The sequence below is a fragment of the Lygodium microphyllum genome, chromosome 29 (assembly GCF_053477565.2).
Source record: "Lygodium microphyllum isolate KBCC chromosome 29, Lygodium_microphyllum_v1.1.10, whole genome shotgun sequence".
In the NCBI taxonomy this organism is placed as follows: domain Eukaryota; kingdom Viridiplantae; phylum Streptophyta; class Polypodiopsida; order Schizaeales; family Lygodiaceae; genus Lygodium; species Lygodium microphyllum.
Window position 1 is genome coordinate 107,887,773 of NC_141163.1, and position 15,921 is coordinate 107,903,693.

The window sequence follows — 15,921 nt, forward strand, 5'->3', positions numbered from 1 at the left end:
TCCTTTTCTCTCTTTCTCTCCCCCTCTTATTTCCTCTCTCTCCCTCACCCTCTCCCTCTCTTTCTCTCTTTCCGTATTAGGTATATGGGTTTTTTCTCTCTTTTTCTCTCTCCTCTCTCACACACACATTTTTTCCTCTCTCCCCTCCCTCTCTCATTTTCTTTTCTCTCTTTCTCTCCCTCTCTCGTATACGCTCCCTTCCTCACCCTCTCCCTCTCTTTCTCTCTTTCCCTATTAGGTTTAATGTTTTTTCTCTATTTTTCTCTCTCCTCTCCCTCTCTCATTTTTTTTTCTCTCTCTCTCTCTCATTTTTTATCCCTCTTTCTCTCCCTCTCTCATTTCCTCTCCCTCCCTCACCCTCTCCCTCTCTTTCTCTCTTTTGCTATTATGTTTAATGTTTTTTCTCTCTCCTCTCCCTCTCTCATTTCGTTTTGTCTCTTGCTCTCCCTCTCCCATTTCCTCTCCCTCCCTCACCCTCACCCTCTTTTTCTCTCTTTCCCTATTGTGTTTAATGTTTTTTTCTCTCTCTCCCTCTCCCTTTTCCTCCCCCTCTTTTTCTTTCTTTCAATGTTTTCCTCTCTCTCCCTCTCCCTCTCCCTATCTCATTTCCCTATTATGTTTAATGTCTCCCTCCCTCTCCCTCTCCCTCCCTCTCCCATTTCCTCCCTCTCATTTCCTCTCCCTCTCTCAATACACACGAGTTATACCAAAAACAAGTAAAAGAGAGAGAGAAAACTCCCTCTCCCTCTCTAATTTTCTCTCCCTCCCCCTCCCCCTCTCTCTCCCTCCCTCTCCCTCTCCCTCCCTCTCCCTCTCTTTCTCTCTCATTCCTCTCTTTCTCTCTCATTTCCTCTCCCTCTCTCAATACACACGAATTATACCAAAAACAAATAAAAGAGAGAGAGAAAACACAAAAGCAAAGCAAGAATGGACAATGCACTCACCATAAAGGCTCGAAAAAGGGTTTGTTGGCTCCTATTCGCCCTCCGTACACCTCCTCCTCTTCTTCGCGAACGGCGGCGGCGGCGGCGATGAGAAGCCTTCTTTCTCCTTATTTCTCTCTTTCTCTCCCTCTCAGCAAGATGCTTGATCTCCCTTTCACTCTCTCTTTCGTGAATGCGCGAAAAATGATGCGCTCGGGTCTCGACCCGCGTTTTTTCCTCTAGGTACCGTTGCTATTTCTCGTTGCTAATGAGCACCGCTATACCCTCATATCCTTGTAGTGCCATTCCAACAATAGCATTGCGGACAGAACCCTACTGACGATGATGATGAGTAAGAAGTACATGAGACACCTTCATTAGCAAGTCAATGCCTTTATTGATGGCGGAGAGAGGTGACAACGCCAGCATCAATGTTCATTGCTTGCGTCAGTTGCGAAGGGGGAGAGAGAGACGTTCGCGCTGGCCATGCTATGCTCAATAGGTTAATGGAAGAGGGTGGGTGTCGTACAGCCTTACCGATGGAGTGAGATAGGTTAGCGTGTTGGCGACGCCATGTTTAGCAGGTTGACACGAGAGGGAGGGATGCCACGAAGCCTTGTCGATAGGAGTGGAAGGTCAACGTTGTGCTTAGCGGGAGGTCAGCATTGTGCTTAATGGGAGGTCAGCACTAGCTCACGAGAGCGTCGTGTTGCGGACATGACCACTAAATGTCAGTGCTAGTGATAGGTCAATGATGTGCTCAGTAGGAGGCAGTGTTGGCTAATGTCAAAGTCGTGCTAATATGTTGACGGGACATGGAGAGACATTGCTGTACTTTTGACAGCTAGTAGAGTTGCACACAAAATTGCTACCATTCGGTGTTGAAATAGGAGTCGACCTGGGAAGTTGTCATTGCTGTAATGAGAGAGGGAGAGAGAGAGAGGCGGGTACATCACAGGAGTCTCGGGCCATGACCAATAATGATGCAACATTCACGACTGAGAGAGTGTGTCTGTATATATGACTCAAATATGGCAGCTGTACAGTTGTTTAAAATTTAGATTGCTTAAGACTTATTCTTCTCAAATCTCAGTGCAACCTTATTCTTCTCAAATCTCCATGCAACCTTATTATCTCTCCATTTGAGTTTGGAAGCCATGTAAAGGTTCGCATCAAGACTGAAGATACAATGAAAATAAAGAAGTATAGGTTGAATTACAAAATTCTAAGAACTCATGAACTGCATAAATTGTCCAGTAATAGTAGAGAACTCTTTTGACAAGGGAAGCTATATATTTTCAAATGTGTATTGCATCTTTTTTATTCTCTTAAATCGATAGGTGAACATGGTTCAAAAGAATTGAATTTCAAAATGCAATGCTCACTCTTTTTTTGTGTAAACACATGTGCGCACACACATGCTCGTCTCTTTTCCCCCATGAGCTAAAATAAAAAAAACTAACATTCCATGCACAACGCTAGGCCGTTGCCACAAAGTAGTAAGCAAAGTGACAACTTCGCTCAACAATCTATTTTTCCTCATTCTCTCTCCTTTTCTCCCCCTCTATTTCCACTTTTTTTATTCTCTTTCTCTTTCTCTCTCTCTCTCTCTCTCTCTCTCTCTCAAAGTATGTAAAAAACTATCACAATAATTATTTAATTAAAAGAGGATTGAAAAAAGAAGAAAGTTTAAATTAAAAAGCTTAATCTAACTAAAAGAGAGTGAGATTAAAAAGCTTAATCTAACTAAAAGAGAGTGAGATTAAAAAGCTTAATCTAACTAAAAGAGAGTGAGAAGAGAGAAAAACTTTTGATTTAAAAAGGGAAAGAAAGAGATGTTTGTGAAAAGTTTGATTTAATTAAAAGAGAGAGAGAGAGAGAGAGAGAGAGAGAGAGAGAGAGAGAGAGAGAGAGAGAGAGAGAGAGATTAAATGTGAGAGAGATGGGGTTTTTATTAAAGAAGGGAGGTTTGGGAAAGGGGTAGGTTCGGGAAGCCCTCTGGAGGTTCTGGGCTTTCCAAACCTACAACCAAAATAATATAGTTGTAAGATTGTTTGGAACAATTGAGTTTCAAAGTGCAATGCTCGCTCTCTTTGTGTGTGCGTGTGTGTGTATGCGCGTGCGCACGCGCGTGTGTGCAAGGCCACACATGCTCACTCTTCTTAAGTGTGTGTGCACGAGCCCACACATGCTTGCTCTCATTGTGTGTGTGCACCACACATGCTTACTCTTGTGTGTGTGTGCTCACAACCCCACACATGCTCATCCTCTCCCCCTCGAGCTACAATAAAGAAAAAGGCCACAATCATGTTCAATGAATCCAACTTACAGATGTATCAAATGCTGCAATCTTAACAAAATATGGTTACCCTTTGTCTGTGGAGCTACATGATGGTTATGTTGTATGACTAGAATTGTGTCAATAGAGCAAATGCATGTCCATGGAAAGTCTCACTTTCATCATCGCTATATTGTTTTTGTGTCTATTTCTTCTATTTTTGCATGTTAAATGGCATTAGCATATGGATACATAGAGCTACAAAGTGTTTAATAGAAACATTTTCCTTGAGCGTGCTACTTTACATGCACTCTACAAGCCCAACACATAGAGATAATCCTAGTAGGCTACTTTTGACATCACACCAAGACTAATATCGTCAAATTTCCATCAAAATATAAATTTCACCACAACATCTAAAAGCTTCTCAAAAGCTTGATGTTAACACCTAGCCATATGAGTAAATGGTAGGTTTAATCTAGATAGGCATCCTCATGTATCTTCCAAAGCAAAATGGCTCCAAAAATGTCATTGTACAAGCCAAACAAGTAGAGTGACTGTAGCATGCCATTTTGTGACATCAAAGCCTATGTTGAGATAAATTAACTTGCAAAAGCTCATCTAACACTGGGTGTTGATGTTTTGCCATGTGATGATATCAATCCAAGGCGATTGTAACGAAGACTCGAATCATCACATGTCTATTCAAAATTGTCACAATCATGGTGACATATAAAAGGCTTGGTGTTAATATTTGGCCACACTATCAATTTGTAAAAACAATCCTACATGGGAATCTTCATATGTCTTACTTGACACATATGTATTAGATCACTTGAACAAGATACACCAAACCAAATAAGCAAATAGGATTTCTACAAGCACATTTAATACTACATCCAATCACCAAAATTATCACACGTACTTCAATATACATCTTAATGAAGGCATGCTAACTTGTTAGAAGCCCAAAATAGCTGAGCAATTTGCATGAAAAACATCTTACCTTGACTTCCTTGGAATTGTCTTAGGGTATCGATTGTCCTTTCAACATGTCCATGATGTAAACATGAATATGCAAATCATGCAATATTATTTCGCACATAGTAGCCCAAATATAATCCAAGACTTTCTATGAACCTAACTCCTATCTTAAGTAAGGATTTTGTTGTTGACAAAGCTTATGATCGCATTAGTTGGAATTTCATCCTACCCACTCTTAGACTGGTGGGATTTGTAGGTAAGTCGTAGCCACTCATTCTCAAATGCCAATGCTTGAGTCTTTGTAAATGGCATCACCATTCTACCTTCCCACTTTGAAGATCGATGGATTGAGGTGCCCTTACCCACCATTGAGAAAGTTTGTGAGGATTGATTAGGGGCCTCACCTCCACAACATCAATAGATTTTATTCACCTTTTGTCATTGTTTATCTTGGATGGTGGGACCAACCCAAGTGGCCACTACATTAGGTTCTCTCCTTAATTAATGATGGCTACGTTTTTTTCTATCTTGGATGTCCATTAGGGCAACTATAGCCACAAGCATCACTTTGAATGGTTGAAATCTAAAATTGAATCCAAGTTGATAATCCACTCATCAAAGCTAGCATGTGACTTTCCTAACTAATTGACGGTAGTTAAGACAATTCTGATTCTAGTGTGGCTTTTGTTATTGTGATGCTTGAATTTAGTAGCAATTATTGGGATACATTTTGGAAAAGCTTATTATAAACTAGTGAAGGGATGGAAATAAAATATGGCATTGCATTACCTCGGATATTGTCACCTTTGAGCACAAAGATGGTGGCTTAAACTTGGAAAAGCAAAAAGAAAAGTGCTGAGAGGCCTGTATCCCGCACGATTAAGAGAATGGGTAATTGTCAACCTTGGGCTTGGATTTTGTGAAACACTACTAAGTTAGATTGAGGTATTTGGCTTGGGAAGACATTCTTCTAAAAAAGGATAGAAATATTGCAATCAAAGAATTGATAACTACCAATTCTCTAGTTGGTGTCTAGAAGAGTATCTTTGATGGTAGCCAATGGGTTGGACCCTTTGATAGGCAAGGGGACTCATCATTGTATTGGAGCATTTGGATCTTTAAGGAAGGTTCAAGCCAAAACGCACCATTACCCTACAAAATTCCAAGGTAATCATCGCTATTGCATGTGGCAAGTTGTTAAATATTGGGGCGCTATTGTAATTGACTAATGCATTGGTAAGCTTAATGAGGATGACTTGAACAATGTTGAATGCTAATGGCCAAATATGGCATTTAGAGCATGATAATATAGTGGCCTACCTTGACTAGAAACATAGAGATCATGTTACTAATTTAGGTGTTATATAGGCATAGGGGAAAGGCAATGGTATTTGTCACAATCAATGCAAGAGATCTTAGAAGAAATGAAATCTCCTTTTTCAATCTTAAAGAAAAGTGGAAGAGGAAATCCCCTCTCATAGGGATTGCATTTTTGGAAGAGAAGAAAAAGACTGTGGAAGGTTGTGACCAAGAGCTTCCCCATTGGAAACAAGTTTGGGAAAAGCACGGATGTCCCCTTGGTTTGTCTTGTACGTCTAAAATTTCAAGGATTTTGGAACAAAGTTAGAAATAAGGTTAAAAGGTAGGATTCATAGGTAGAGAGTGAATCAAAAGCTTATTCCTTTTGGGGAAACCTCAAAGATAGAATACGTGAAGCCATGAATATGATTAGAGCAGCGGCCTCAAACATGTAGATTGTTTAGGAAGTACAAGGTCTTTATGAACATGCATGCCCGAAGGGAGATTGGTGAAACTTTTGATTTGTGTAGGAAGAATACCATAGCTATGTTTAAAGGCCCTAAATAGTATGCAAGGTGTATGTTTTTGTCAAATCCCTAGGGAAAACTTGTCTCTAAAGATGGTATAGCCCATCTTTGCATGTAAATATGTATTTACTAATTAATGTGCCTCTACATAATTAACAACAATCCAAGACTTTAGTGCAATACTTTGCCTAAGAAATAATACAATTTCTATACCAAAATACTCTACTAGGAATTACTATAAATATAATCTCCAACTTAGTGTGATCATCTCCCTAGGGAGTGCTATAATCTCCGACTTAGTGTCATAAACTCTCTAGAAAATGCTATTATCTTGTGTAAAACACTTGATTAGCTCCTAAAGGCCCTCGTTTAAATTTTGGCACTCTTTTCTTTGTTTCTCCATTTGTTTTCTTCTTTCAAATGCATTACCTGTGCCTCCATTCCTGTTTGCATTCCTTTTTTCCTTTCTATTGCTCGCATACGCTTGTTACCTCAATTTCTGCTCACCGAGGTCGCGGAGGCGGAGCCATTACCCGCGGCAATACGAGGAGGTGATCGAAGAACACAGACGCAGAAGCATCAGCAGGAGATTTAACAAAGAAATAGCACAAGCGGAGGTTACAATCGGCCCTTTTGCTATGGCGGATCCTGAGTCTGCACCGCCTCAAGGAAGCTCCTCCACCTTCTCTGCGGCTGCAGCCGCTGCCACTGCCATTGATGACGGTGCTGCCATTGCCACAGGTTCCGCTTCCCCTAGCACTCCTCCAGACGACAATGATGAGGAGAATAAGAGCCGTGACCGAGGCCAACCCTCGGGCACTAGCCCTGACAGCGAGGACCTGCTTCACAAGGTGCGCAACCTCATGCGGCGCATCACCGCTGCTCGGCCCTCCCCTCACCCTCGCTTTCTTCACAACCTTGCGTCCATCCTTGAGCAAGAGGAATCTAGGTATAGTATCAGCGCTCTCATTCTTTCTTCTGTGCTTCAGTGTTATGCATCTGTACTATCATATATTACTTCCTTGTGTTCTGAATTCGAGCGTCAAAGGAATGATATTTATATTACGAGAAATTGGAAAGACTTAGGGTTTCTCTGTCCTGGAAGCAGTATTCAAAAATAAATTATTAGACCTATTGGTCTGACTTTCCGCTCAACTGCGCTTCTAAAAAATCTAACATTCTTTCACCATATAAAAGTAATATTCAGGAGATAATTGCATTGAGTTTTATCTAGTTCAGATTGCATATCAGTAAGTTACAGATGAATTTGTTGCAACCAGTAGAATATTTCATGTTTAGCTCGTCACCTATTCAGTATCAAATTGCTAGGCCTTGCTATTCGGCAACCTTTCTCAACTCTTTCTCCACAGATACATCTAATCGCTTTTTTATCCGTTTAGTCTTGCCAGTTTTAGAATGTGAAAATGACCGGTGTAAAGCTAGGATGGGTTCTTAAGCTGCATCATGAACCTTAGTGGCACAAAAAGTCATTGTACTCTGTAAAATACAGTGGAGATTGTGTGGGAAGCCTTTTACCGGCAAAGGTTGGATAGCTTGGTTGTTGGTTAGGCTTGGAAAGAGGCTGTCAATAGCGAATTAGAGCATTAGGTCTTTTTGTGAAAAAAGGTGTGGCTAATTAAATTACTCAGAAGAAAATACAATGAAGTAGTACAAATGCTCAACAATCTAGCTGGAGCTGAAAACAAAGCAAATCACATATATACAAGGCCTCTCAGGGCAGTCCAACTGTAGTATTAATTCCTACTTCTACATGCTGTGTCATATGTATTTTTAAATGTCTTAAGTTTTGAAGGATGGCCGGAATTTGGAATTTGGATGAATTGGCAGTGAGTTGCTTTTTTTAAAGTCTTTTAACTCTAAAATATGAAGTTAACTTGGACTTATAAATGGATGTCTTGAAGGGATGCTTTTATCATGTGATTAACAATCAACTTTTCTTTGTACAGGTTTGAAAAGGAAGTGGGGCATCCGGCATCTAACAGTGCTCGGTCAGCTCACACAATTGGAAGGTTAATTACTCTGATCAGGGTAAGGTTAAGAAATTTCAAGTATTTTCTAATTTACTTGTGTCATATTGCTATTGTTGCTGTTGTTCCTTGTGATTATTATTACAATTCATCACGAGCTTCAGTTCTCAACATGTATTTACATGTCTTGTGGTGAGGTAGTCCAAAGAGATACTAGACTATGTTCCAAATAGGAGTTCATTTTGCTTTGCACGGATCTTGCTATACCAACAGTGTCTTATCAAATCCCATATAGCCTCAGACATTCCATCATGTGGCATACCTTGAAAGCTGTTTTATACTCCAAACAATCTTGGACGAGCCATCAATATGGCTGTTTGGATACATTTGAGTGTAGGGTACATGGATCAAGACTATCAACAGTTAGTCAATCATGGGTAGCATAGCTTGGGAGGAGCTCAAAGAAGTTGGAAGAGGAACACAATTAAGGGAGATTTAAAGGGACACAATGAAAAAGATTGATTGCATTATTATTCCTTGTGCATGTGAAGTACAATAGGCAAATGATGACTTTTCTGAGTGGCATTTGTGGGGTCACCCGTTTGAGGTGCTGTTTCTACAATAGGCAAATGATGACTTTTCTGTGTGGCATTTGTGGGGTCACCCATGTGAAGGTGCCTTTTCTACATCTATTCATCCAGGGTCATTCCTCCACTTTCTATCAGGTCATATAAAGACGTGACCATATGGAGGACTTGCTGAAGGCCTGAGTTTCAGCACTCTTCTTTCACAACAAGTATTGAATGATAAGAGTGATTGCATAGGTGGTTAAATAGGAAACATTACATAAATTCTTCCCATCTACATGGCAAAGATTCTTGATTGGACCCCAGTCCAACCTTGCACAAGCTTAGCTGAGCCTCACTGAATATTTTAGATCCTTAACATGCACCCAAAAATCAGATATCCATGTTATCTCAGCACACATAGGGCCATTACTGAGGAGCTGCTTGGAGGATATGAAGAGTTTGGAAGCACAAGAGCAACCATACATGAAAATTGAAATAGGAGGTTATATGATCAATGACGCCAGATATTTTTTCACTACAAATGGCCAACACTTCATATACTGTCATCGGCAGTGGTATCAAGTGGGGCTACTAGCATGGATCCGAGTGGCTCTAGGATAATGCTGTCTTGAGTATTGAGACACACAGCATGTCTGAAGCACATCCCACTGTGTATCCTGAAGAAAAATGCTTACAAATATCAGTTTAGAAAATAAAATGTTATTGGTATTCCTTGAAAGCAAGATGGGGAAGGAACTGTTAGATGCTTGCCTATAAGGAGGTGATGAGCAGTTTGAAAGTATGAGTGGGGGCAGGTTTGAGCAGCTTTTTTTGCCACTGGATTACCTTTAATTCTAGTATTGAGATGCTCGTTTTGAAATATAATATATTCTTTGGAAGAGCTCAACATTGCATATTGAGGCCTATAAGTAATGTGCCTTATATGTGATCAGAGGAGCTACATAGTAGATGAGCTGGATACATCCAATACACAGGGGAGGAGCTTGAACTTTATGAAAATGCATACAGCTCATTCTTGGCTGTGAATGGTCCCTTAGAATGGAATTGGAAATAGCTTGGATGATCACCATGCAATCTAGGCAGTAGTGCATTGGGTAGACCGGTTTGTCATTGAACAGAAACCGGAACTGCTAGAAAAATGATAAGAAACTAATACAAACATAGATGCTTGAAAGTACCTTGCTGCCTCAGATGCTCATTTTAGTTGACAAGGTTTCCTTTTCCTTGATTTTTATGGAGTTAGTTTTTGAGATCTGAAAGTTTATCAGATGTTTTTAAAAACGTTTTGCAGGAAAATGATGATTTTTTTGAGCTCCTGTCTTCAAAACTGTTGGTAGAATCCAGACACTCAACAGCTGTCCAAGCAGGCGCTGCAAGGCTGCTGCTTGCATGTTTATCTTGTGGAATGGTACTTGCATTTTTTAGATTTGTAGCATTCTTACACCTATTACACTTTTGATATCCGTTGCAGTCATAAACTGTTTTTTGCAGCATCCAGATGTGTTTGAAGAGGCCGTACTTGCCAACATAAAAAGGTGGGCGATTGAGGACCCTCCGAAGTCTGCTGCTGAAGTCTTAAGTCCCAAAAAGCCGGGGAGCTCTAGATTGAGAAAGGTCACTTCTTTTGAGTGGGAAATGCTGAGAACCTTTAATTTGGGACTTCTTGCTGTTGCTTTGACTACTGGGTATGTGATGTTGAGAATATATTTAACGATTCTTTTAGCTTTGACTACTGGGTACATGACATCGAGAATATATATTTGTTAATATGCTGTCTTTTAACAATTTGTGCTCTGCCTTCAGGGGAGGAATTGTGGAAGAGGTGCTAGCAAGTGGCGTGGCTGCAAAGCTTATGCATTACCTTCGGCTGCGTGTTTTGAAAGAAAGCAGCAACCAGAAAGATGCACAGTTTTGTGACAGTCGGCCTAGTGGTTCTAGTGTTTTGAAAACTCGAGAAGACACAAGGAATCGAGCAAGACTGTCCTTAGAAGCCCGGGATGGAGAAGAATGCAGGGAGAGGATCTTACCTGGTGGATCTATTCTAGAAGAGGGTTCCTTTGAAGAAAGAATCAGTTCGGAATCTTATATGGAAAGGAGCAATCGTGCTTATGATGCAGATGATGATACAGACTGGATTGGTGATGAAAAATGGAAAAGGAAAGATAAAAGAGATTCAAAAACTAAGTTGTCTGATTCTCACGGAGCTAGTCGTTCAGGGCGGGATGATGATATTGATGAGGCTGGTAGAGGAGAGGCTTCTAAACGGAAAGGTGATAATCGAGAAAGGGCTATCATGAAGGCCAGAGGGAAGGGAAGGGGAGGTGATGGATTTCTGGACGGTGAGAAGCTTCTTACTTCACCCAATGCAGGTGTTCGGATTAGGAACACAAAGGAAAAAGAAGTCCACAAGACTGAAATAGGAAGTGATTCTTCAAAACTCATGGATGGGAGCACTATGGTGGAAGATGTGGACTTTGGTACTGTGGAAGCTGAGAAAGAATTTGATGAACAAGATGGGAGCGCTATAGTTGGTGATGTTGACATTTCTGTTCATGTGAGGAGAGCAGCCAGGGCTGCAGAAGCTGAGGCAAAAGCTGCGAAAGCTTCCCATGAAGCTGTCAAAGCTGCAGGAGAGGCAGCTATGGAACTGGTTAAAGCAGCTGCAATGGAGGTATTTTGATCTCGTAGTACATATTTGCCTTTTACCTTGAGCTAGATTCCAGCTTGGAACATGATGGAGTGATGATTGGTGTTCTGTATGTTTTAACCATTCAATAGCAGTTTTAGAATCTGCATTTTATGTATGTATTTTCCAGTAAATGCACTTTTCTCTGTTCTTAATGTAGTATTGGTTAGTTTTAGCTTGACACTTATGTCTGTTAATGACAGGAAAAATAGAAGAGCATGAGAACAGCTCTGTGAGATTCTGCAAGTCTCATAAGCCCATTGGCATATATAGATGTAACATGTTTTTCTCTCTTCATGTGCCCCTTCTGCACAGCTGCATAATTAAGTGCAACAATACTTGGTGCTCAGTACTTGTGATAGTGAGGGTATTATTGGTGAGGGTATTATATGCTTGGCAGTCAGTGCTAGTGATATTGAGGGTATCATTAGAGGTACTATCCGTGATTTAAAGCTGCAACACAATTCTAGGTGCTAATGCAAGAACTGTCCATATTTCTGGTGCCCTGTTCAAGGTGATAGGAGTGGTGACATTTTTAGGTACTGATGCACTGTTGAAAGAACATTTGTAAGCACCTGATTTCGCTTACCTATTCCTGGTCTAAAGATTCCAACAGTAACTTGTTTAAGCTTTTTGTGGACTTAGGGACAGCAAGCTGCAAATCCAAGTTGGCTGCTTGTAATCTGGATAATTATGGGTTTGGGAAGCATTTAAATGCAAGTAGGCTGCAATGATCTGAATAAACTATGAGCAGTTTAGTCAGCTGATGAGTGAGTTTGGGCATGTACAGTTGTGGGCTGGGCATTGTAGACTATTTTACATATTTTTTATTGTCACCATTCTGGTGATTTGGGCCATTTATTGCTGGCCAACCTGTTGTTTTGTTGGTATTATTTTATGCCTATACATCAGCTCCCTTCTCCTCAGTTTGTATCATCATACACTTGCAAATTCCCAATGCAGGTCTTGTTGGAGAGATGGAGCTAGTGTCAGTGCCCACACAACTAGCGACTCACTATTGTATGCGACTGTCGTGTTTGGTATATGGATTCCATTTCCCAAGCATCTCTTTGAGGGTTCTCTTTTCTGTTGTGTTGTGCTTCCATCACTGCATCCACTTTTGACATGGTATTCGTCTGTGTTTGGGCTGTGGGTGCTGATTTCTGCTGTGGACAGTCTGCCCTCACCCTATTTTTCTGCTAATTAGCCTCTTGCTATTTGTTGCAGCCCAGGCGACCTGTCCTTGTTGCAACTCGGCCTGATTTTCTACCCTTGAAGCTTGTGTTTTATCTCAGCTGCCCACATTTTTGATCCTTAGCATTAATTTAATACTGGAAAATGTATTTAATGCCTTATTTGTTTGCGTTTTGATCTGCAGCTGCTGCGTTTTCCGCATTTAATACTTGTTTAGGTTGGAAGACAGGTTTTCTAGCCTTCGGATAGTGTTTTCTCTCTGTTTTCACCTTGATTCTCTCAGATCTTGCAGTTGTTTTTTGATCAGCTCCTCTTGCCACTACATATGACCTCGCCATCCATGTAGTTTGTGTTGTGTTTGTTTGTACTCGCTCTCTAGTCTTTATCTCCTCCTCCTATCCTCTCCAAATGGCTCCTTGTTCTTACAATGGGAGGTATGAAATGAGTTTCATAGGTTTCATACGAGTTTCGTAAAACGCTAGAGACGAGTTTCATTCGAGATGAAAAAAGTGTGAAAGTTTTATATACATATACTACATGACTCATGTGACAGAAAACAGAGATTGTCATTATTCAATATTTTATACAATGTAAATGAACATTCAACATAACATCAATATTTGCATGTATCATGGTCCGCTATTCATACTCAATATCAACTTTAGCTGTAAAAGGAGCCATTAATATATACAATCATCATAAATAACAATTTAAAAAAAAAAACTCCAATGTCAATGTGTTAAATGAATCCATGATAAACTATGATTACAAAAGTCCCAAGACATTTAGATTATGACATTTGTCAAAGTTTAAAATAGGTGTTTCATACGTTTATGAAATGCCTAGGTATGAAACGAGTTTCTTAACCTTATGAAATAGGTTTCTTGGTAACTATGCAAATTTCATGGCTTTGATTACTTAACATGGAGTGCTGTTATGAAAGTATGGTTTGTGCAAAAGTGATTATGGTACATGATTGCCAGAGCTATCGAGCAATCTCAACCTTCCACTTTTCTTCTAGATGATTGGGACCAGGACAAGCATGAGGAAGGAGTGCTTACATGGGATTTTGATTATGCTCGTGCATATTTTGCTATTCTTTGATGTATCTCTAAGGAGGTACTATCGATGGTCACCTCTTGCATGATAGCTTTTATAGTATGGGAGAAACTTTCGATGTTGTATAAGACGCCCTCGGGCCTTGACTATATATATAGTGACCCTCTATGGCTAGCTCCAGCAAATGAAGCTTGAGCCTAATGATACTATTCAGTCATTTTTACTTTGTGTTACACAGTTATAAGAACTGCTTTAGCATATGCGGTCCGTGCTTCTAGAGGCTCATCTTATTGGGGTTGTGCTTTACAAGCTCTCATCGAAGTTTGACGGAGTAGCCAATGCTTTGTGGGCCTAGACATCATTGATGCCGGTGAGCTTTACACATATGTCCTTGATGCTGATTGAGCATGACACGCCATTGTCACGAGGGCGTGAAATTTTATTACTTTGCTTAGCATTTGATTAAAAGTTAATTAGATGTGCTAACGTCAGTTGCATATGTGAGGTGTATGATAACTATTTCATAGTGTGGGATCCATGACCTCAAGGTGTTAGTAGGTGTCAAAGGCAAAAGTTATAATAAGTTATGCTTGACAGGTACTATGTAATACTCGATATCAGATTTGGGCTTAGACCAATTTATTGGCCACTAATGTCTACGGTGACATTAGAGGTTAGATATTAATTAATTAATTAATGCCATTTTAAGGGTCAATAACTGCTCAAGGATACTTGGAAGACAAATTGGCTTGGCCAATTTAATTATTGACTGGTGAAATGAATTTTTTGAGCATTGGAATAATTATTAAATTAATTTTTATAATTATTTTTTAAAAATTCATTTAATAAGTTGGATAATGCTGAAAAATGGGATAAGAAGGTTGCCACTTGGCAAAACTTGTCCATGCAAGTGGAAAAAACGTTTTTAGGGACTGGTGGATGTTTATTCTAGTCATTGTGAGAGAGGAGGAGGTTGTTAGAGAGTAAGGAGAGGCTGTTGATGTGAGTTGCAACAACTAGGGATTAGTCCTACAGCATGAGACAGCATTTTGAAGCCCTCCAAGAGCAGGTGACATTAGCCCAAGTTCTTTCTAGTGCAGATGATAGCATATAGGAGGGAACAACTATCTTTTTGGTGATCCTAAGATATAGATGACAGCTTTCATGGCTGTTTGAGTAAGGCAAAAGTAGCTTTTTAGCATTTTTGAAATTTCTCTGTAGCATTGTCTCTCATTCCCTAGCCATCTCTCAAGTTATCTTAGTATTTTCTAGCAGTTTGAGCCATCAGATGAAGAGATTTTAGTCAATCTTTGCTGTAAACCCTGATTTGTTGTAGAAGTTAGGATTTGACAACCACCTCAAGATGCATGCTCAGATTTGAGGGTCTAGGATTTGAATTACAATAGTTGAAATTAAGGTATTTCAAAGAGATTCAAGAGGCCAGCCAGCCAATATCAGATTCGGGATTGAATTTGTCTTTTAAGGAGTAGGGTGAAGGCCAATCCCCAAGCAAACCAAGGGGCAAATTGGTTTGGAGATTTGCTGGTCAGTTTTGACAGCAAGTGGCACTTAGATTAGCGGAGGAGGGCAGAGGATCTTAGTTGTACTCCATCCGTTTGCAATAAAAGTTAAAGAAATATTGCAAGGGGCATCAGTTTTAGGGCCAACAGACTATTCAATGTTCAAGATTAAGTGATAACATTTGCATTTTTAATTTATGTGAATTTTATGCTTGCTGCAATTAGTGTTAAATCGGGTTATTTACTATCCTTTCCAAGGAGGAAGGCTGGTTATATGTCATTGCGTTTACATGGGAGACTTCATGATGGCCAAAATGAGGCCTTTGCAGCTTCAGAGAGGTGTGATCCTAAGAAGAGGTTGAAGGCCCAGTCTTATCAGTGTGGTAAAAAGGGGCATTTGTGCAAGGACTGTAAGATGTTAGTGGCTTTGAGAAAAAAGAAGGAGAAGAAGACGTCATAGGGATATGTACTTCTCCGTTGAGTCATCCTTCACCTTTTACTTTGACTTTGATTTTTCGGCCAAGGCATGGAAGGGGTCATTTTCTTTAGATCAAGGGAAGGGCCTAGCTGCCCCGTCTTTTGTTGCTTTTTAGTACAGGTGATGTGGTCATCTCTCGATTCACGACTCTTTAGTGTAAGAGGGGGATTGTGAGAGGGTGGTTAGGTGGGGTAGGTGAGCAACATCTATATAGATATATAGGTGTACAAGTTTTAGAGAGGGGCGACTGAAGTTTGCTAGGTTTTGAAATCTTGGAGTTGGGATGGACTTCCAAGCTTACAATGGGTTGTTACTTCACAGAGAATGGGATTGGCTTGTAGTTCGAGCTCAGACGAGGAAACACTTAGGTAGTTTGGCCAAAGATGGAGAATCCA

General features: G+C 40.2%; 1 protein-coding gene across 1 annotated transcript in view; it reads left to right on the forward strand.

Moving 5' to 3' along the window:
• Positions 1 to 6,434: 6,434 nt before the first annotated feature.
• DCAF1 (DDB1-CUL4 associated factor 1) overlaps positions 6,435 to 15,921 on the forward strand; it is a 34,496-nt gene continuing 25,009 nt past the window's right edge. Inside the window, exons 1-5 of the mRNA XM_087672176.1 lie at positions 6,435 to 6,960; positions 7,979 to 8,060; positions 9,881 to 9,997; positions 10,081 to 10,274; positions 10,393 to 11,260. Coding sequence (XP_087528302.1) covers positions 6,650 to 6,960; positions 7,979 to 8,060; positions 9,881 to 9,997; positions 10,081 to 10,274; positions 10,393 to 11,260 — 1,572 coding nt within the window. The 5' untranslated portion in view covers positions 6,435 to 6,649. The remainder of the gene's footprint in view (positions 6,961 to 7,978; positions 8,061 to 9,880; positions 9,998 to 10,080; positions 10,275 to 10,392; positions 11,261 to 15,921) is intronic.